Source organism: Falco biarmicus, chromosome 3 (assembly GCF_023638135.1).
Source record: "Falco biarmicus isolate bFalBia1 chromosome 3, bFalBia1.pri, whole genome shotgun sequence".
Taxonomy (NCBI): Eukaryota; Metazoa; Chordata; class Aves; order Falconiformes; family Falconidae; genus Falco; species Falco biarmicus.
Window position 1 is genome coordinate 41,984,866 of NC_079290.1, and position 23,986 is coordinate 42,008,851.

The 23,986-nt window shown below is 39.8% G+C and overlaps 1 protein-coding gene across 4 annotated transcripts in view; it reads right to left on the minus strand.

Annotated features, from left to right (window-relative positions):
• SULF1 (sulfatase 1) overlaps positions 1-23,986 on the minus strand; it is a 127,875-nt gene that overhangs the window by 50,261 nt on the left and 53,628 nt on the right. For all 4 annotated transcript variants that reach the window (XM_056332271.1, XM_056332270.1, XM_056332269.1 and 1 more), the window contains 3 exons: positions 17,212-17,271; positions 16,655-16,889; positions 10,797-11,036 (listed from right to left, as the gene is read on the minus strand). In XM_056332271.1, coding sequence (XP_056188246.1) covers positions 10,797-11,036; positions 16,655-16,826 — 412 coding nt within the window. In that variant the 5' untranslated portion in view covers positions 16,827-16,889; positions 17,212-17,271. The remainder of the gene's footprint in view (positions 1-10,796; positions 11,037-16,654; positions 16,890-17,211; positions 17,272-23,986) is intronic.

Consider the following 23,986-nt stretch of genomic DNA (forward strand, 5'->3'; position numbering starts at 1 on the left):
GATTCATAAGCTCCAGCTCAGTCCCAGCAATTTACTGGGATGCCTGGGTAACTTCACTGTTTACATTTTTAATTTTATTGAGGTTTACAAGTCCCTGGATGGTACCCATGCTAGCAGTTTTGCTGCCTGTGTCCCCAGAAGTCAGCACAAAGGTACTCCCAGTGCTCACAAAGTAAGACACCTCTGAAAAGGAGGAAATGACCGAGACCTCTCCCTTTCCAGGGGTGGAGTTCCCCTGGGTGGTAGCTGCCCACTCACTGCACCTCTCACAGTGCACAGCCCCTGCCCGGCCAGCCAGGCGTGCCCGCAGAGAGCTGCTGCCCAGTGTCACTGCCTCAGCTGGGCTCAGGACATACGTCAAAGCCCCATACTTGTTTCCTACTAGGAAATGAAGTCACTTTGGAAAACCTCACATTCAACCTAGACACATTCAGCCTAACCAAAAAAGTACTTTTGTGAAAGGGTTTAAATAATTCAGATCTGATTGATGTGGGCATGGTGAACTTCCTGGGAAAACTGGTGGAAAAATCTAAATGTTCATAATTAAGACTTGCCTGAGGCAACATAAATATGGTGCAATCAAAGCATATAACTGCCAAATGTCACTAACCAGAGATTACAGTCATATATATAATGTTACTTCCCTATACCACGTGGAATGTGACATATAAACAAGTCCCATGGACACTAGACCAGGCTTCCAGCTCATCTTCCCACAGCCACCAAGAAAGCAACCCAGACTCTCTCCTTTTTTCTCCTGAGGCCAACCAGAAGTCAAGAAGCTTGAGGTAAAGAGGGTGATCATGGGGAGGGAATGGAGGGAATATGTGCCCAGTACTGTTGCCTCCCGGAATGGAAACCATACCTCTCCTCTAAGGCAGCCAAACTGGGTTAAACTCTCAGGGAGTCAGATGTTCTGGAAAAGTGTAAGGGTAAAGGCTGAAATACTGTGGGAAGGGAAGCCAGGGGAAGAGAAGTCAGGGAGAGAGAGAACAGTGAAGAAAAGTATGCGAGAATGATGTGATCAAGAGAGAGGAAGCATTACCAAGCCAAGCAAAATCAAGGACAGTCTGTGGTTACAGGGGAGATCTGAGGTCAGCCTTGCTGAATGCCATCCCAGATCCACCAGCAGCTACTGCATGAACTTGGGGAACCTCCACGTGCTGCGCTCATCTGTAAAGGACTCTACTGCCAATCTGCCTCCCACAAAGAACAGAGGCTTTCAAGCTGTGAAATGGAAGTTATGGCAATTTATCATGTAGGATGGTTTGACAGCCCTGCCTATAATGATGACTGACTAATACAGAGACCTGAACTCTGTCGTTTACAGTCTTGCCAAACTTCAATCATTACTGATGATAGTTTCCATACTATCTGACTCAGGCTGCATTTTGTTTTATGGAACATTTTAGCCAAGCAGTTCAGCAATTTCCAAGAAAAAGGCTAGGGAAAAATAAATGGGTTTGCCCATTTAAAAATAATTGGCAAGCTTTTCTCTAAGAAGTTCTAGTGTCTGTAGGTTTTGATGTAGTGCCTTTTTAAATAACAGAGGTGGATATGAAAATCTGTCTCAAAATGGCCAAGCTCTGAAAAACTCTAGCAGACAGATGATCAGGAAACACTTAGTACAGCTTCTCAGTTTAATGCCACTGTAGGTTGTTTCTTTATGGACCTAAGAAAGTCCCCACAGTTTCAGGTTTGGTGCTAAAACAAAGAACAGTCAGCCACTTTCTCTCTTTCTTTTCTTGTTTGATATTCAGGCATTACCTGAGAGAAAGCCACCAGCATGAAATGCAGAGATGACATTGACCTGGGGCATAAGGACAAGAAAAGATAAACTGAATTTAGAAAAGGAAAGGGAGGTTTGGGGCTGATGGGGGCCAATTCATCTTGGAATTTCCTTACTTTAGATTACTTAATTTTCTAACTTTAATAATGTTTTGTTATCTCCCCTTTGGCCTCCTGAACCCCTATTTTGGTGCATGTTATGAGACTTTGGATTGACAGCCTGAACCATTCACCTTTCTGTTGGCAATGATTTAGTATTTTATCATTAAAATAATCTCAGGGCTGTCAAGTTTTAAGCAGCTCCTTGAGTGACAGTTTGCAGAAATAGATGTTTCCCCCTGTTGTAGAATAAAGCAGTTCCCATGTCAAATACCCTGTATACTAGTAGAAGCAGTGGTAGCCGTGATAATGGATCACATTTGCCAAATCACTTTAACCAAGAGTGGTTTGCTGGTCAGAAGCTCAAGAGCGTATGAGTAGTTTAGACAGATGAAGGGAGAAGCCAGGCTTTTACCCTATCACAAGAGTACAGTCCCTACACCATGGGGTTTTCTGAGTACCCCTGAGTACAGGGTAGGGCAAGTGAGTCCAAGCTGGAGCCCAGAATCAGCAGTTAGTGTCTGGTTCTTCATGCTGGGAATGAAGACAAGGGCCAGAGTAAAATAAAAGCACAGTAGTGTCCATGGGGGCAAATAATCAGCAAGTAATCACAACAGGTTTCCTAGCTGTTTTTTGTTAACCAGAGGATTGTAAACAATTAAAGAGATATGGAATATGTCACACAACTGCCCAGGAGCTGACACCATGACGTGCAAATATCCTTGCTGGATCTTCACGTGCTTGGCTTGTAGAGTCAACCCACATCCCTAACTTAGCTGTAGCCTAACACTTGCTGAATTGCCCAAGTCTGAGTACTCACTGGGAATGCTCAGCTTTAGAAGCCACTTGTACTCAGCACTTACAGGGTTTAGGAAGCCATTTCTGCTTGTAATTAATAAAACAGAGATTATGATTCAATGTGTAAAAGCCTCATTAAAAACTAATGCCATTTCAAGGGACATCTTTTCATTGTGGTGTGTAATGGCCCCCACAGGAATAACAGGAAAGATAAATGCTGATTTTTGCATTTTAATAAGGCAGGTTTTATCTGCATTCTGGCAGTTTTGCTAACTGTTCCCAGGACACACTGTTATTTTTTAATCACATGTAGAGGAGCATAGTGTATCAGAACAATTGTATTCTGTATGAGTATGTTCAATTAAGTTTATGCAAACAACACATGGCATGGTGAACAGTTACACAGACAACTGTGTGTCTCAGGAGTGGCTGCAGAATATACGTTTGGTACCTAACATGAATAGATGCCTTAATACAGGCTTTTGTTTTCCTTTTAGCAATTAGCTAATGATTCATGAACTGAACTAAGAGATCCAGCGGGTTGCAATGGGTGCAAGACAAGGAGAATTTGACCCAGGGGATCTCTGAAGTTTGAAGCCAGGATATATATATAGCTGAATGTGATACAAATTCTCATAATTTCCAGCACTTCTTTCCCCAGTATTTTCTACAAGCATTTATGACTAACATTTACAGTATTACTCAATAGAATTAGTCCCCTAACTCCTGTCAGCATTAGTGGATTAGCGTACAGGTGAACTGGGCTACATCTACTGGCAAGACATCTCTGCCCTTCCACAGATCAAAGGACATATATTATGTTCTACGCCCTTGTTATTTATTGAGGCTTATGGGAATGTTTCTGATTTAAAACAAACCCAAACCTTTAAAAAGGCATGTTGCAGTAAGGTTTAGTCACCGTGACCCAGACAAGAGCTTTAAGTAGACAGCCCACTTCCTTTAACAAAGTCAGGAAATGATTTACAGGAGTTGCGAAGCACTGTTTATATGACATTTCAGGGCTGACACACAGTCATTCTGTGCTTCTGGGGACAGAGCCCAACAAAACTGCTACTTCCGGATTATTCCAGTAAATTCCTCTTTGCTTTCTTCCCAAGCAACAGATTCAAACCTGAGAAGTTTGATTTTTCCTTTCTGTTAAAAAATTACGAAGGATTACTGTGTCACATCATTAAAGTGCAGAAAGCCAGTTCAGTATGCCAGCACTGCCTAGGAAATGAAATCAGCACTGTCCCAAAAACATGGTGAGGAAACTGAGGCACCAAAAAGTTACCCTTCAGCTAGACCTAAGTCATGGAGGAAGCCTGTGGCATTGCCAAGAATATTATTCAGATTTTGCAGTTCCCAGTCTTGTAACTTAACCACAGCAGAAAACCTCAGTTTTTCTATTTTTTCTCCAACTTTGTGGGTCTTTCCCAGTTGCTGCCAGGTTTACCATTGTAACCAAAAAGAGCATTAAAGATTTTATAACTCAGCAGTTGCAAAAGGCATTAGCCTATAACTTGATATAGCAATCGTTTGCCTGGGTGATGTCTTTAACAAAGCCTGTATTCTGGGCCAAGCTGGTAGCACTTTCCAGTATTGATGTTGTCTGACACTTCTCATTATAAGACCCTGTTTTCAGTTGCTTATAACTTCTTATATTTGGACTGAAATTTTCCAAACTGGATGTCTGCCTCAGGCTGAATTTTTTGAAACTTCTTAGCCCAAACTGTAGCCATCTTTGAGAACCACAGTAATGGAAAAGGAATTACATTTAACATCTGAAAAAAATTATGGGAGCTTTCATTTGATAGCACTTTCATGCTCTGCACTGAGACCATGAAATCTGTCAAAAACATGAATGGAGTCTCTCAAGGAGGCGTCTTTTATCATCCCAGTGAAAATTTGTGCAAAGTTTGCTCAGTTTTGAAAAAAAACCAAACCAACCTGAAGTTCACATACGCTGGAGATCTGGTCACCTTGGGACTTTATTCCCTGTCCATCTGTGAGTGGTGTCAGCAGGTGGAAGAAAGATGATTGAAATGCAGAGGGCAGGAGGTGACCAGATAAGGACAAGCAGTTTGGGGAACCGCAGGAGATCCAGAAAAGGAGCTGAGAGTTCGGGGAAAGCAGTGGGAGCTTGGGGGCCCAGGACTGGCAATGTCAACCAAGAAACTGAACAGTGAGTGCAGAAAGGAGAAAGAAGCAGACTGACAAGGCAAGGGGGAGGGGAGAAGCAGACTTGCTGATCAGGCTGGGAAAGGAGATCATTAACAGTAAGTGGTGGGAACAGGACATGTCTGTCAAGGACTGACTGGACCCAGGAGGGGAGGGAGGGTGGGAATGACCTGAGGACAGACAAGCAGGGGAATAAGGCTCAGAGCAGAGGCTGAGGTGAGGTCTTGCAGGGCCAGAAAACTGGGATGAGAAAACCAAGGAGCGGAGACTGTTCCACCTAACGGGATAGGCTGAAGGGAGCCAGCAGTGCTTTTGGACAGTGGGGAGGACACAACGATGCCTGAAATGACTCCCGAGTCTCACTGGTACCTTTCTTGCAGCAGACATCTGAAAACTTGTAGCTGCCCCATCTCCTGACCCCCCAGCCCCGATATACATGGTAAAACTCCAACCTGTTTAGTTATTCAGTTAGAAAGCGATAGTTTTGGAGAGGGGATCCGAGACCACCATCCTTGCTGATGCAGATGCCAGTATCATGTGTCTTGATAGAAATGGTCTATCTTTTTAAACTGAGGAAATTTCACCCTCCAAAAACTGATATGTCATTATGTAGTTAAAGACTATAATTCATCCACGTGAACAAGAGATGAAATAGTTGCCCAGTGTTCTACCCAGATTTTCCTAAATGAAGCACTTGAATGCATAAACTTGCTAAAAATCTTTTAGTGTACAGTTTTCTGTGCAGTATTTAATAGCATAGAATTCTGTTTTAAGCCCAAGTAGGCAGACATGCTGTGGTTTTTGATGAGGTCCTGGACAGAAACCAAAAAAAGTTTCACTTCACACGATACTATAGAACTAGAAAATCCTGCATGTTATCCTTTTTGGCCTTTCCCTCTTTTACATTTCATTTCTGTGGACTATTTTAATCTACTCAGCATATTTCACTTTTATTTTTACATTTATACATTTCTTAGGTTGACTGAAAGTGCGATTTTATTCTGAAAAGTGAGGCATGCTTTGAATTATTTCAAGTATTTACAAGTTCAATTATGTTTGGTGCTCCCCAGCATCTTCTATACCAATTAAAAAAGAAAGTGAAAGCTTGAAGTTGTCTCTCTCAATTTTCACTTTAGAAATATTCTGAAAACCTCATTCCCTGCTCACTCATTCCCACCCCATATCATATTCTGCCACCCTCTCTGTTTTGAAAGGGTGCATGAGGGAGGATACAAATTAGGTCACTGAAATGCTGCAGATTAAAATTAGCCTGTGCTGGCAGTGAATTGTACTGTAAGGCTGCAAACAGGAAACACACTGGTTTTGCCTCCAGAGGAAACTTACTGTATGGCCACACCTTCAGGAGGCATAGCTTTTGCTACCTTTATGAGAGATCAACTTGTCCCTATGTGTCAGAAGGGAATGGTGCACAGTTTAAATTCTCCTTAGCTTTCAGTCTCCTGTCCTCTCAGAATTTTATTAGTACTTTGGTCACTACACTAAATGTACCCAGAAGTGACAGATGTCAACTGACACACATCAGCAGCTGACATGTACTGTTGAACATATCAACTAGATGACAACCAAGTGACCATTTCTGTTCATCGCTGAACAGGAGTTAGTGACTGTCAAAACATGCCGGACAGTGACATCTTGATGCCCAGTCACTTCTTGAGTTTTGAGTTTTACAAACTCTAGCATTTACAAATCAATGTTCAAGTTGCTTAACTTTGCTATGTTACCATTTTTGTCCCATGGAATGCTGAGAATACCACCAGGACACTTGCATGCATGAATCCTGAATGTTATTTTGATCATTTGACACCTCTGAGCAAGAAATAAAATACTGGGAAATACATCTTCCCAAAGACAATTCTAAAAAATGTAAGGAACTAATTGCTTAATTTGGGCATCTCTGTTCTTTCAGGTGGGATTTCATAAGGGGAGAGCCTGGTCCTGAGTTTGGCATGTCAGCAGTTGCTGGGCCAGGGCAGATTGCTCTGCTCTCCTGCGTAGTTTACTGGCTGTGAAGGGCTAAGAGGAGTGAGGACAATTCTACAAAGTAACACTAGGTAGAGAGGGCTCTGAGTGCATAGACCTTAAGAAAGGATGAGGATTTTAAACTTACATTTCCCATCATATTTGTAAAGGGATGAAACTTCAGCTGGTAACAATGTAAAATCCTGCAGTATACAGAGTGTGACATGCTATTTAACAATAAAATGGTTGTTGTATTTATGTATCATGGATAATGGCTGTGTTGCTGTCATGGCTCTGCCTTCTAAAACACTAAGATAATGCTCGGCTACTGCTCGGTTACTAAGATGTAGCACAATCCTCCTTGCCTCCTGGAGGAAGCCAAGGTTGAGGTAGTACACTCGTGGAGTTTTCCTTTGTGTTTGTGTAGGTGCATGGCAGACTGAACTGGTAATACCAAAAGGCACATCTGAGAGGCCAAGGCTATGTGCTGTAGGGCTGGGGCAGAACAGTGGAAGGTAAAAAGAGTAAGAGACTTCAACAATATTGCAGGGAGGACTGAAAGAATTCAAATAACCAGCTAATACTTTGGAAAGTGCAAAGCAAAATCTCTAACTTTTGCATCTAATAACCTTACGAATAAAATTTCTGATTTTAAATATCTGAAGGGATGTCTACTGACATTAAAAACTGTAAGATGAAAGAAAACTTCTCAAGCTTTTCTCACAATTTCCAAAAAATTTGGAAGTGAATACAGGTGACCCTTTTTCCTCCCCAGTACAAGCAGCTGGAACCTATGTAATTAAAACAAATGTCTCATCTCTCTGAAGCTCTCTAGATTTGCTTTATTTTCTTTTTCTACCTATTTACTGTGCCTTTCCTGCTATTTCCTGCAAGTACTAGTTTAATATTACCAATTCTGTGGACCTTCAACAGTCAGGAAACTGTGCATCTGACTTGTTGCATTAGCATACAGCTTGTGAGTAAGGGAAACCATAAACATTGAAATAGCCTTAATTGTTTTGGGATTTTTAAAAAATCATATTTATAAACAAAAGGTGATTTTGGTTTGGTAGTGTGTTTCTAAATATTGTCTGCCCTGCTAGCACCCAGTGCGTTTCCTGCCTATGATATAGCACTGACATATAATCTTTAAAAAAGGATGCTTCCATGAAATGCAACATATCTATTAGGGCACATCAGAGTAGAACAGTAGAAGAGTAAAATAGAAAAAGGAAAAAACCAACATTCTGTTCTTTGACAGGTTTTCCCGGTGGGCTCTAATTATGACTGCAGTTTGTTAGAACACATTTCAGACCTCTCTTTAAATGGCCTGCTGTGCTTGTGTGGAGTCCTCATGGCTTCAGCAAGACTCTCATAAGCAGTCTGCCCACATGTGATCAGTTGCAATATAGAGGTTTAGTTAAGGCTGTGACAGGTTTAGACAACAAATGCTTTATAGATGTTGGAAACTATTTGGAGTGAACACAAGTAAGGACATTACATAAATACTTTCCCACTCCTTTATTTCCACCAGCTTATATAATAATTTGACTATGCAAAAAGTGAGAGTTAAATCCTCAGAACCAGGTTGCAGGTATCGCACATTGTCTCATCTGGACTGGAGCTCTCTGGACCAGTGCCTTACCAGGACTGTCACCAAACTGTGAGTGGCCTTGGGTCACTCACTTCTCTTTCTCTTCCCCAGTTTCCCATTGAGGAGGATACTAATTTCCTCTCAAAACATGTAAATATGCACAGGGCAAATACCCATAATGGCTGCAATATCAGCGCAGAGTCACAACTAGCCTACGTGGCATATAGCCACTCTCTCTCCCCAGTTCCTTCTTTTTCCTTCCCAATTATTTTTGACTCCCAGGTATTCTTGAGTCATTACAACTTTATTAAACTTCTAGCTGTGAAGTGTAGATTATTAGTTGGTTAGTGGACTTTTGATGACTTTTTAATGAGGCAACACTGTCCTTGAAAAATGTAAGATCTGCTGTTAATTAAGCTGCTACTTCAGAAAATAATGGTGAGGTAATTAGAAGGTAGGTTTATCTTATAAGAGGTAAATGGATAAATTCTTTGGGACCACATCACTATAGGTTCAAACAACGTACCTTGGTCAGAATTAGGGTTTCATACAAGTATCTTCATTTGTTTCCATTTCCTTTTTCTCCTTCCTGCCCCTTGTTAAAACTCACCTACCCTGACAGTTTTAGGAGTGATGCTCTCTCTGCCTGCCTTTGGAAAGGGATTTTTTTTTCCTTTTCATCTTTTTTTTTTGGTAATCCTTTTTTCCTTTCCATTTAATAGGGCCAAGTCTGCATTTAGTGGACATCTCCACATGCCTTCTTAATACAAGGTAGTGCAGAAGATATATCCAAAGCAGAGTGTTTACCCCTCAAATGGCAGAGAAGGCTAGTGACAGAGCTACCCAGTTTATGCATAAGATATTCAGCTGAGCAAGTATTAGATTATAAATCAGTAAGATCCTAGATTTTTTTAAGAGCAGGAAAGGCAGGTCCCACATGGTGCAGCCGTAAGTCAAACAGAAAGCATTTCTGAGACAAATGCCATGAGATGAAGCTTATATTCTAGGGCAAATTCAGCACCTTTTCTAGAAGTGATTGCTAGTTCTCTCTCCCCTCTTCTTCTCCTCCAAAGTCTTGATGCTGACCTTTACTCAAGTTTAGCAGCGCTGTACTCAGATGGCAACTTCACTGAAACCAGCTTAATAGAGACTGAAGTACTATTCAGTCCATATGTCAGAGCTAGCACCAGGTCCAAAGAAGTTAAATATTTGACTGTTTATGCTTTTTACACAGGATGCAGAAGCTTTCCAGAACTACAGATACAAAGAGACAGAAGAAAAAAGAAAGAGCTGTCTGTGTGATGAAGAAAAGATGGCAAACAGGCAGATAAATTTGAGGCATTGGATATAGCAGAATGAAGAGAATTAGGACAAGCAGACAGCATGGAGACATTTGCCTGCTATATGTTTTGAAAGCGATCCGTTCTTGTGCCTAAGTCACTGATAGAGACAAATTTCTTTGCTACCAATTACATTGTAAGGAACGCAGTTGGCACGGAGACCATTGCTTCATCGGTCCTGTAAAGAGAAGTCTTTGTAGTCAAACGACGCTTCTGGACAAACTGCACTCTGATGACCTTGTACAACTCCTGTACCTTGCAAAGGGGAGTCAGGCTGGAGCCTAATGTGACTATAGATTGAATCTTAGGGGATAGGTGATGCAGAAATGAATCAGGTTTTACATCAAGCTGAAGCACAGACGAGAGGAATAAGAAGAGTTCTTTGTAGACGGGAAAGGGATCTCCTGACTACGGAAAACCACCAGGAATTTACAAGAAAACTATCAAATCTTACTGGTACACAGTAGAACAATCATTCTTAAAAGCATGTTTCTACTCCTTTTCAGAAAATGTAAATGAAATATTGCCTCATGGCAAAGTTTAAATTATACCGTTCACCTTGTTTCACTCCCGTGACAGGCACTTCTCTCCTGTGAGGTCTTTGGCACCAGTCCCCAGCCTGGCCCTGACATCTTCTTCCATAACTGTTAGCAGCTGTCCTCAAGCAGGCCATAATACTGACCATAATCACAGCTGGAACTGCCAGTTCAGACCCACAATGCCACTAAAATGTACCTCTTTCACACTAGGTGTAACTACCCAACAGCTTATTTCCCACCTGGGACATCCAAATGTGAAAATATGCTGCTCCATTACAAGTGAGCTTCTTTACATGGCTTTTAGCTGTGGATCTGGACCCACAGGCAATACTATCCTTCCTCTCCATAACATTAAACCTCTGCTCTGTAATCCTAATTTGGGACAACAGTCACTTCATTTTAGGCAGCGATCGTCTGCCCATCGCTCATCTGCCATCTTCACTTTAAACAAAAAACTACTGTTGATTTTTCTCTTACCTGTTCTATACCCAGTGTTATTGAGATACACGGCGAAGGTACGTGGCTCATGAGTAGCCTGCCATGAGGGAGAAGAGCAGTTTTCATTGTTGGTGTAGATGTTGTGGTTGTGCACATACTTCCCAGTTAGCATGGAGGAACGCGATGGGCAGCACATTGGGGTGGTTACAAAAGCATTGATAAAAGAGGCTCCTCCATTCTCCATAATCCTTCTGGTTTTATTCATCACTTGCAAGGACCCTGCAATAAGAGGTACTGATCATCACCGTGCTGCAAAAAATAGAATATATTGGCTGCTATTATGTTATTGAAAGTATCAGTGATTAGCTTGCCTTTGGACATCAGTCTGTTCTACTCTTTAGCTTAAGTAATTTTAGGAGGAAATATGAAATTTTTATTATGTCACCAAAAATATTTTTCAGGATTATGGAAAGACCGAGTTCTTTTTTCTCAGGCTTCAAAACAAAGTTAAAATACAAGCTAATCTAGAAATACAGTGTTAAAACTTCAGAGCTGTATCAGATTTATAGGTCAATAGTTCTTCAAATGTAGCTGTAGGAAAACAGTATGTTACACAGACTGCATCATTAGTCAATGTACTAGTAAAATATGTAAAATGCTGAGATTACCAATTATTCTGTTACAATTCTTCCCATTTTATCAGATAACCAGAGAGATAAAGGGGTGGGTGGGGGTGGGGGGTGGGGGGAGAACAGAGAATGCAAAAGAGGGAATGAGAGATGGGAGGAGGAGGAGAGAGAGAGAATTCAGTAACAGTTTTTCTAGAGGAAAATTTCTGTGGACATTGGATCAGCATGACTGGCTCCAATACTAAAGCACTGTGCTCAAAATGAGCTTTTGGGGATAAATCTGTATGAAAAAAAAAAAAGGCAAAATTCAGCACCTTTCTCAAGAAATTGCATTGATCCAGTTTAAAGAAATTTCTGGGATCCTTCAAAACGTCTTCATGAACAACAAGGTGAGACAGGCAGGGCTTGCAGACTTCTGATTGCAGAAAGACTGAGCAGCTCCTGATAAGGTCTGTCAGTGTTTGCTGACAGCTGTCAAACTTAGCTCTTTCTGTTATACAGCAGAGCGGAGACTGAAGGGTGAGGGTGAACCATGGATATATCACTATGTGCCCAGGAAACAAGTCTGTGAACTGTAATACTTCCACAGTTCTGGTAGTAAAAAGTGGTTTCTGGATACTTTATTTTTTTTCTTTGGTTTCACAATTAATTTTGTACAGTTTGTAGTCAAGGTTTTAAATTTAAATCCATTGATTCCACTGGTAAGATAAAAGTTTATCTTAGTGGTTTTGTTTGGGTCACTTGAAAATTAAATTAAAAAAAAAGTTTTAAAACAATGGAAGACATGGCTGTAAAACCGCAAAACTGCCAAGGAGGCTCAGCTTTAGGTATAAGCAGTAAAATCTTACAAATTACCTTACCAGTTAAAGTTAAAGCATGCTCTTTTGGTTTTGGGCTAAGGAGTCAGCGCATCAAAATTATTTGGTTAAGAGAAGGAAAAGGTAGCTCTTCAGCATTTCCTTGTGCAGTGCCAATGTCTGTGTCTTTAAGGATACAGTCAATACCCTGCATGTAAGTCATCATCATCATTTTGGACTCTTCCCCTTTCACGGCTCTTCTTTTCTAAATGCAGAGGATCTGCATTTGTGCTTTCCTGACCTCAATACAGACAAACCCCATGTGTTTAGAGCTATAGAGAAGCAGGGGAGCAACGGAGAGGTCCCTGAACACAAAAGGTTCCATTTGTATGAGTAGGAACATTTCACTGAGTTGTTGAGCAAAAGTCAAATGAGAGATAAACCTCATTCTACGTGTCTTTATTTCAGACTCCAGGCTGGCTTTTTCTTTGTAGTTTTTGCTTTGCTTTGTTTTGGTTTTGCCATAGCTCTCCCAGTTTTGAAATGTCACAGTTTATTATTGAGAGCTCAGCTGTAAAGTGGTTTGAGGTCCTCAGATGGAAAGTTCAGGTACACTAATGCATGGTAACAGCAACAGAGCTGATGTGCACTTTCATGCCTCTATGCATTATAAATGAGTAGCTGTTAGAGCACTTCCTCATTCCTCTGCTTGATCAGCCCTCTGCTCTTGCAAACCTGCTGTTTATGAGTAAGTTTTTCCTCCAGGTATGCACTTACTGACACTGACAATAGATTTACGCCCTCTGGAAATTCTGGAATCGGCACTTCAAAGCAGGTGAGACTTCCTCATTTGGAAAACAAAACACAAGAAGGAGATAAAATTTGCTGATATAAGTTATAATCCTTTGCTGTCTGTAGCTGTCCTCACAGCTTGTGCTCTTTACCATCTGGCCCACAGTCTTCAGGGCACATGTACTCAGGCGCTGTCTGACAGCAGGACACTTGTGCTCTACGTGACCGATTGGGGAGCACCTGAGGGAAACCAGATAACTGGGAATGGCCACTTTGGACACAGAAGTTAGCAAGTTTTGTCAGGCAAGAAATTCAGTGTCACTTCTCAATCTGTTCTTATATATCAAGAAATATGTTTGGTAACCAAGGTTTTGTAACAAGTCTTAAAGTTGCTGTGGATTTTTATCCAGGTATATCACAGGTGGGCATCTCTACAAAGGGATGGCTAGAGCCACCTTGTCTTTATACGGGTTGTGTGCAGGGCCGCTGGAAGGTGATGGACTTTCTCAGATCTCAGCACATGTCCCCATTTTCTCAGCTTATGATTTTTAGTGCTTTAGTTATAGTTAAGTTGGAAAGCAAACCAGGCAACTTATGCCTGATGTGATGTGTCCAGGTCATGCTGTGTTCTCTTCACCCAGCACTGTACTCGGTGAATGGGTTATATGGATTTTACTGTGTGGTGCAGAAAAAGGTAATTGTCTCAAATGGATTTTTCCCCTCCTTTTTTTTCTTTTTTTTTTTTTTTTAACCTTTTCCAATTCTCTGACATCTCAAAGGTTTCTGGGTTAGAAACACTGGAACAACCAACATATTCACTAGTTTTGATTCATTTCTGACATTATGCAAGATATTATTTACTGTGAGATTATAAGAGTGATTGGGGGGGTCATGGTTTGAGGTTCTGATGTGTGCAAGTGATAGAGAACCTGGAGGACAGGGGAAGAGACTAAAGAGTGAGCAGAAAGTTGTAAATACCTGTACTTATGCCTGAACAGAGTACAGACCTGACCCCAGTAGCTGGGGCCACTGTTGCATGTTGTGTCCAGAGGGGCAGTAGTTCTAGGCAGTTCTGGGAGCTGGTGCTTTGCCTTGAGCAGATGCCCATTTGCCTCAGTGTTGGACAGTTATTTCTCTACCCTCAGGATCTTGGTGGGGGAAAGAAAATGCGCAGAGGAACAATTTAACCAGTCACTTCCTAGCTTCTGGGCCCCAGTATTTGCTGAGTTTCTTCATAAGCTGTGGGTCAGGCTGCTTCACACTACTTAAGTTGCTCTCCACCAGCTAAGTATCTGTAATATTCTTTCTCTGTGACATGTTCCTCCCAGCATTGGTAGGAACTGACTGGAGTTGTGGAGCAATTTGTGGGTTTTATCTGATAAGTTGAATGAGACAGCACCTCTGCTGAACTTCTTTGCATTCAGAATGCAGAACTCTGGGGACTGTTGCAGATCAATAGGAAGATGTGCATACTCCTACGCTTTGAGCACTAACTAAATGCAAGCTCCCTGCCTCTTGCAAATGTTACTTTGGATATCTCCTCTGTATATCATTTGCACTCAGGCAAATGAATTTGGTTCAATGCTTATACGTGCTCTGGAGAGAAATCCTTCCTGATGGAAGTCTATAATGTACTTTATAGGCTTTTATGTTAAAGCATTCATTTGGAACAGCTTTTGGAATTATTTGTGCATGGAATACAAGAGCAAATAATCCATATTGAGACTTTCAGTCTTGTGATTTTTGGATACCAATGCCTAAGTTTTATTCCGTTTGTGGCCAAAAGTGTTACTTCCCATTAACCTTTTGGAAACCTGAGATTTTTCTCAGGAATCATTGAAGGGTAAGGGGATAATCCACACATGGAAAACAGTATGATTTTACTTTTCAAATAAGCAGAATGATTTATTAGCAGAAGTGTGAATAATATAGTACGGTAAGTCTTGTGGATGAATCCTGTTTCCTGTGAAATGATCTGTGAAAAGGGGAAACCTGTGTCTTCAATGCAGTGGGAATGCATACACATCCAGGCTATTGCTCAGCTGCCTGCTAATAGGAGCCAGAGTGCCCTGCACACATCCAGAACAGCTTTCAAAGTGGAGCTCCACAAAATGAACAAAGTGGCTTGCCACATCCTTCCTCCTCTTTCACCACTTGCAAATCCTATTGCAAGACTGAAGACAGCAAGTCAGTAACACTGTTCAGACACATGTGTCTGCTGACCTACCTTCCCTGGTGCCCTGGAGAAAGCAGGCTCTTTCAGACCACAAAAAGGAATACATGACTTGACCCTTTAAACAAAATTTTCAGAACAAGTCTATCACGAAGTCATGCATTCCTATTGTAATAGCTATATTTTAGGTCAAAAACAGAGCCAGGGACAGCCATTCATTATGCAGCATGGCTAAACAGAGCAGACATTTGAAAGAGTGAGAAATAAAAGAGATAATGTACTCTTATCTAAAGGCCTGGTGTTGGAGCTCTGCTGCATAAAAACACTAACTCTCAGTCATGAAATACAGTTTATTAATCATGTTCTCGCAACCCTGAAGGACTGTGCAAATTATCACTGTGTCATGACCAATGCAAGAATGCTAGCAAGTAAAGAATTGCTTTTAGATCTAGACCACTTTTTGTCTACAACTTTCTGGCTGAAAGTATATGATTTTAGAACAAATGGACTATTTTGTTTTCTGGAATGAAGCATTTTGATTTTTCAGTGTTACCATGGCATTTTCTTTAGAAATTTACTATAATTTCATTAAAACCATGTCTTTCATTAAAAAAACCCTAAGAATGCAAGATTTAATTTCAAATTGATTTGCCAATTTTTTTAACTTTTTTGATCTTACCTCCCACCCCCAAAACTAAAATATTTGCTTGGGGGTAACCTGAAGTGATCCTCTTTCTCTCCTTGATTTTTCAGTTTGGGCAGCGAACCAAAAAATCAGTTATATGCATAACTACCATTAATATCTTTTTAACTTACTTAATGGAAAACATTCAAAGGCCTCCTGGAACATCATCCAAGTGTTTAAACTTTTTCAACCCTAAGAAAAATATGTGAAAATAACTTCCGGCTGGTATGTCCTGGTTGTGCTCAGATATTTAGTACACTTGTGAAAGCAAAACTGTCCTATTTTTATACAAATAGCATAGTTTTAAAGCAGATGGATTTAAAACAGTTTAATAATTCATAAAAATATTAAGCTTATGTCCTGAAACAAGACCAGTTTGCCTGTGTGCATAAACATGTCAGATGACATACATGCATGTGACAAATATGTGGAAAAAATAGATACTCATCTGTACAGCACTGAGGAATGGTTAACCTCAAAAGGTTTAATTTTTTCAATGCCACAGAAAGTCACAAAGTGAAAAAGGGCTTTTGATGCACATTTTTTACCTGTATATCCTTGCAGGTATTATTAAATCCTTTTATCCTGGTGATTAAAGCCCTCCATGGCATATATTGATAAACATATATTACCTAAAGTCTGTAACTAAATGTGATGAGTGCTGTTAAGTAATATATGCTAACTTATTTTCAAAACTTGTCCCACATTCTGATAGTGTTCCAGGACCAGTACCTTGTCTGAATTTAAAGTCCTTTCTGCTTGGCAGAAATTACTGAAAGACACAGGATGAAATGAAGTAGCAAATAACAATTATCTCTCACCTAGCTCCACATCTTGGTCATCGGTGAGTACAAGGATGATATTTGGTCTGATATTTTTTCGCTCCTGCTGCACACGTCCTCTGAACCTCGGGGACTTGACGGAGGAACAGTAACTTGTTAGCAATTCAGTACTAAGCACTGCCAAGATGAGTGCAAACCAAGAAGACTTCATAGTAGTTCCAGTATTTCAATGAAAAGACTAATCCAGAAGTGCCTGAGCTCTAGTTTTCAAGACCTGTAGGGAGGAAAAGAAATTCTGTTCAAGCAATAAATAAACTTCCAGTCACACAGTGAAAGGATGCAACTTAGGGAAGTTAAGTCTGACACATACCATTTAACATGATTATAAGCCATATTGTTGAATAAGAGCTTTATTCTGTCATTTTCTAAGAATAAACTCGGTCATTCTGCAACTATGCTTTCTCAAGAAATTTTTGCTTGAAGTCATGCCACTGCCTGCATTTTATATAGGCATGACTTCTGGTATACTCCTCATAGTGCTGCTTCTCCTACACCCCACGCTTCCTTTTATGCAGCTTGTTCCTTACATTCAGTACCTGCGCACAGCAAAAAATTGCTGGGATGCAGACGTGTTCAGAACATCTGTAGGAGGAGACCTGTAAGAAAGAGAAAGCAGAAGGCTTGTCAGTCAAAGACCTCAGTACTGTGGCTGTGCTTCAAAGTCTCCAGAACTGTTTGTTACAGCTTCTTTCTCTGTCCTGAAAGAAAAAAAGTAGAAAAAAATTGGATTCCCCCCACCTCCCCCACTTAATTTAACACCGTACCTACACAAAGTTTAGATGGCACTTTGGCTGCTAGAGATAAAGGACATATATCTCACAACACCAAATGCAGGTGCTTTTCCAACATTTATAGTTAGCCTGAGGTTCTAAGAATAAGAGTTAATTCCAGTGTATGGCACCTGGCAAGCGATAAAGTTATTTTAGGTTAACTCACCTGCATGAGCAACTAAACCCTTACAAAGCAGAGGGAGAGCACGGCTGTCATTTGCAATCTGTATTGGATCACTATGTGAAAAGTCATCTTCCCACTGACAAGAAAGCTCATATTAAGTGACAGTCCAGATGATCTTACCCAGCATTGTGAAAGAGCGTAACTGTCCCTCAATCAATCAACGACAGACCTGAGTGCCTCATCCATAATGCACAGTACCTCTGGCACAGCCTCGTCCTTGATACTGTGCTTCCAGACTCAGCTCAGCATGTTATCAGAACCCCCTCTCTGTGCCTGTCAGTCAAACAGCCTTGCTTTTGTAAGACCTGATGCAAGCACAGAGGCTTGGCTTTGCTGCAGCAGATTTAAACCTGCAACTGAAAATGACTGATTGGTCTGAGGAGGAACGGGTAGCCACTTACACTTTAACATTTTCAGCATTGTAGCTCTGCAAAACCGTCCTGTTACACAAAGGGAAGGGAGGGAATATCTGGGGGCAAAAAGGAAGTGGGTGGGAAAGAAACTGCAGAATCATGCCTGCTCCCTCCAGGGTATTGACCTGCCACATACATTCCTTCTGGTTTTGTTCTGAGACTATGGAAAAAGTACGATGATATTAGTCAATAAAAAACCCCCACAAAACCACCCAAGCCCAAGAACATTCAAGAGATCTGCCCAAGGGGAAGTCTGCATGGGAACTGGGGTGCACAGTATATAGCTAGAATGGAGCATAATTCATGAGGAGACCTGTGCACCCACACCTGAGACTTCATATTCAGACATGCAACATGACCTACAAACAGATTAATAAGCAGAAATAATTGAGAGAAACACAGAAGGCAAAAAAGGTCCTATCACTCACCTAGAAATGAATTAATAGGAAGGTGCTCTAAATTTCAGAGTAAGAAGCCAAAGAAGAAGGAAGGGATGGGGCTTGGTGCTGGGCTGCTAGAAAAGGGATCGTGTTCTTGTTTTCATATACACCTTTTATTTTAAGCTTCGCAAGCTAAACAGTTTCATGCTCCTCACTCTGGCAGGCTGTAATTACACCAGAAGAGTGTGAATGTCTTTAAAAGGAAAATCCAAGCATCTGTGGCAGAGAAATCTTGTCTTTCATTGTCTCTGCACCAACAAACAGTTCAGCCTCTGACTAACATGGGAGCACTGCAAAGCCAACATGGGGAATTGGCATTTAATGTTAAATGCCATTTCGGTGATTACACAACATTCAGATAAGTAGACTGGAAGTCTGTAATTAGTCTGGACTGACTTTTAAAAATAGTTCAATTTCCATGTATTTGTTCTAAGTCACATGAAAGCTGACAAAAGCCCTGAAGACCAGGGTGACTGGAGAAGTCAGCACTCTGACAGACACCAGACACCACATGCTGCTGGTGCAAAAGAAGAAATACAATTTCTCTAAATGTCTGATCTTTAAATAGCAAAACTTTGACTCACCTCAGAAAGCACAAAAGACTACATGAAGTGAGATTCAATGTTTAGTTTCTTACCTCAGTTGTACTGTACAGCAAACTTTTTCAGACAATGTTGACCCAGAAAGCGCAGTCATCCTGACTGTGCCGAGCAAACATTGGCACCAACGTGTTTGAATAATGCCCCATAGTATGAAACTGCAAGTTCCTGACAATTACACCTCAGTGCTAATAAAATTTACACTAATCCAAACGAACATTAACAAGTATTTTTCATTTCACCATCTTTGGGCTATATTAGTTACTTTTAAAAAAATCCTTTTGCAAGTAAGGGTCACCTTAGGCAAATCTTTTCTAGGAAAGAGCATGAAGCATTTCTTTGCCAATTCTATTTTTTTTCCTTTGATGGATAAAGGAAAATATCAGGACTGATCTACACATATAAAATTAATTATCCAAGTTTCATTGTATGGTTCTTGCACATAGGCACAGTAAGACCACCTTTTGTTGCTCATAACTAGTTCAGTTTTGCACAAGACAAATCTTTACTAAAAGGTGATCTTTGTTAACTTGTCCTTTTACAGCCTGTTTCCCAGTCCTAGAAGGAAATGAAGTAAACTGTCAAAATACAGGCTTGATAGGGAAGACAAGGCTGCAATGTTTGTGTTGGGTACTGGTACTCTACAAGTGCCTCTACAAACACTGTAATTGGTCTTGAGAGATAGACAAAAATATGAGAAATTCTGAAAGGAACCTTTTCAAATTCACATCAGAAAGTAAAATTTTTTGTGCAGTGTTCAGAAATCAAGATGGTACAATAAAATGCTTTTCTCTAGCCAAGTAAACAAGCAATGAACATAACTTCTATATATGCTATTTGGAAAATCAAAATTATATTTTCCCTATAGAACACATCTATGACAACTGAAATGTAGTCAGTAAATAAATGAAACCAGGGAAATACAAAGAAACCACTTTTCCTCACCTTTCAGGTGGTTTGTTTTTTTTGGTTTTGTTTTTTTTTTTTTTTCAGAAGCACAGATTTATAGTTTATACTCACCTTTCATGGGATAAATCCTGAATACTTGGATCTTTAGTTGGTACTATGCTGCTAGTATTATAACAGGCAGTTCAAGGACTTGTTGGTGTGGAGAATTAATTACCCGTGAAACCTGAATTACTTTGGCAGGGCACTGCAAAGAATGGCTACAGTGCCACTTCATGTGATGTGGCATAAAAACTAGGAGGACTTTATTTCTAAGTCTCTTAAGAGATTATCTTTCAGTGACTAGGAAGAAAAAAAAAAAAAGTATAACAGCATCTTTTGAAACTATGCCTAGATTTTATATTCATTTTGGCCAAGAAGTGTTTAAGATTTTTCAGCACATTGGCTGAAAGTGCTTAATTTGAAACACAACAAAAGACAGCCTGTTTTCAAAAAAGAGCATTTTCCCTTTGAAAATCCACTTTGTTTTCATGTCCACATTTTTACTAACTTCACTTAAAGTGTCGTTTTGTCTTTGGCTAATAAATATCTGTCCAGAATTTTGTCCACTTTGTTTGAGAAACAGGGCACAGAATATCCACAAGCATACTCCATTATAAGCTTTAAAGATATATGGTCTTCTTCATATTTAATATTCTACAAATGTGGCTTCCTTATATCTTTGCACAGGGAAATTGGCTTATATGAACAGATTTTTTTTCTTTTTTGTAAGTCTGAAATCAAATGTGGGGATAGTTAATAAGGATACTGGACACACATCTGTCCCTAATACCATGGACTATGCAATGTCCCACATCCATAATTCATGACCAAGTGGTAAGAAAGGGCAGGCAACTTTGTCTTCTCTGTACCACAGCGATGGTATTTTATTTTGGGCATGAACACTGAGGACATCACCTTATCCAAAGTCATAGGTTAAGGCCCACTGCTCTAGTGACCCTTACTTAGAAACAAAAATGGATCAACTCTGGTCAATAAAGGAAACAGCAGTAATAATACTAATACTATTAATAATGTGGACTGTGATTGTGGAGCTTAAGACCGAGAATTTTGGTTTCTGTCCCCCTGATACTAGCAATAAATGCACCCAGTGAATTGAGGATGTAAGGTACAACAGGGATCCTAAATCAAGAACTCCTAATGCACTAGCAATTTTGTGGTTAAGTGTTTTGTTCCTCATTACTATCCAGTATCCTACTAATTATTTCTCTGTACGTAGATTTTCCTGTCTCAAAAAAAATGACATAGTTGTATATAATTAAGATACAATCCATGAATTAATGTTTTGCTACTTAGGATATTTTTAAGATTTGCTGACAAGTGCTAGGAACTTGCACAAAAATATATCAAAAGCACAGAAAAGAAGCAGAAGGCCTTGTCATTGCAAGTGATAAGTTGCCTCATTTCCTTTATGCAAAGGATCATCTTGGACAATTTCTTACAGGTTTCTGTGATAAATAAATGGATAAAACCTTTCAAACAAACAAAACCTCAGATATCAATCACTACAAGAAAATGAGCTTTCCTTCCTCACCCCAAGCAAAGGAGCATTATCTTCCTATGTATTTTACTCATGACCTGCTGACCTAACAGTTTTGGCTTTAACGAACATTTTTTACAAGAATATGACCCCAGTGTTCTCTATTTCCTTAAAATCGGACTCTCTATAAAAGTAGAAAGGCAAAGGACAACAAGAAGAATCTCATAATTCATAAAAAGCAGAGTAGGGATTCTGCTATTGACCTTGTTTTGTAATTTCTAGTATGACCTTGGAGGATGAGCACATTGGTGAGCACCTGGTCAGCAACATTTCAAAAACCAAGTCAGCCTGTAGTGCCAGAAATCATTGTCATCATGTTAACTGGAGGTGGCTTCACCCACCCGTGCCCCTACAAAGATCAGATTCAGTAGTTTGCACATACCATTTTCAGTTCTTTGCTTTAAAGTGAAATGTGTCCACCCAGCAATGCTGGTGTACTCAAGAATGTTTTGCATACATGGAAACTCCAAGGTGAAAGGGAGTGAAAAGGGTTTTCTCAGCCACACGCATACATCTTCTGCAAATCTTTGATGTGTATGTCAAAGGGTGGATGGACCTCTTAAAGTCTCACATAGCCTATGCTATGAATCATAGCAGATGTGCGCTTAAAGACCCAACAAAATTAGTAACTTCATGAGATTAGTAATTGCATGAAAATTGTGCAGACAGAATGAAATTACATAATAAAAGGTCAGGGAGATGAGATATTCATCTGCACCAATGCAACCTAGTGGTTCAGAAGCCTTAAATCTCTCCTTAAATCATATTGCCTTGACAACCAGAGGGTTGTAACACCCTACAACAACAATAACAACTCTCAATTTCACTAATACAGTGAAGCACTTAAGTGGAAAAAGCTGTTGACAGATGACTGTTTTAAGTTTAGTAATGTTAATGCTCTTCTCACATCTTACACTTATATCTTGTATTTAAAAGGCAAACCCTGCAATCTCAGACTACAAGGCACGACCGCGTAAATCTGCGGGTCAGTTTCCTGTGGGAATATCGAGCCTGCAGCCATGGGAAACACATTTACAGTATAGCAAAAGTCAAGAAAAAGCAAGATCTACCATCTCTTCTTAAAGGTTAATCCCCTAATCTTAGTTGTAAAGTATAGGATTTACAGTGAACACAAAGAATGCAGTTTCTATCTGGGTCTAATCTAATCATTATCTATTGGATTTCCAGCACACTTTACTAATCAATCAGTTATCTGCTCCCCTTCCAAATGTAATCTGTGTATTATAATGTTGTATCATCAGTGCCTCAGGCTAGATTAATTTAAAGTAACTATAATTTAAAGTAATTGCAGGCAGGGAGAATCATAACCTTATATTACGTTTTTACATTGTAATTTTGCAAACAGTTACAGACAGGAAAGGAAAAAGCCTGCAGTGACTTGAAAGCATAATGCACACTTGCTAACCCACTTTTATAACTTGGTACAGGTTAAGGGATATTCTTAGTAGGTAAAAGTTTCCAACACTTCATATGTCAGAGTAGAACAACAAACTCCAATAACATTTTAAAAATACATAACTGTAGAAGAAATGATCTGTCTTTGAGAAAAGGAAAATGTGTCTTTGATTTTAAAGCTGTTAATATAGTTGAACAAAATATTAAATAAAATTTAAATTAATGTTTTTATGTTAAATGCAGATCTGTGAAAGTTTTGAAAGAAAATTCCCATGTATTTTCAGTAAGAAGAGTGCCTGCTGTTAAGTTACAAACTTCTAATAATATACAGTTACTTAAATTTATTTCTCACCATCTGATTTACTTTGTTTTAGAATTTCATATTTCAACACAGCCAAGAAGTGCACTTGTCATACAAAAGAGCCCGGTATAATTGAGCCAGATGACGTGCCCCACAAGTAAAATCAGCCATTCATGAAAGCTGGTCACCAGAGGCCATTTCAAACAATGCACATTTCAAAGTAATCTAAAGTAATCCCTTTTCTCTACTGATTTGGTTTCCAGGCAGTCTTAAGCACATGTGTGCCGCAAACAGGAGGCTTATTAAAACCTGATGTTATATTGAAAGTTATAATGCCATTGCCTTGTGATTGAATTCCATGTCTGTTAGTCTTCAAAGAGAGGGAAAAAAATCAATTAAATTTATGTGCTTATTAAACATGAGTGTCATGATATGTGCAGTTTATTAGCACTTGCTAAATAATTAAGACTGAGAAAGATAATTAGATGTGACCAGGCTCCAAACAGGCTTCTGATATTAGAAAGTGGCTTTCCAGCTACCAGGTAATATAATTGCTAAAAGACTCCAAGTATTTTTCAAATATAAAGAGTAACCTCTGTGTATGAAGGAATTTCATGTAATTTGAAAATTCCATTTTAAAATTACGTATCTTTGCTATATCCCCGCTCACTTCAGCAGTGTG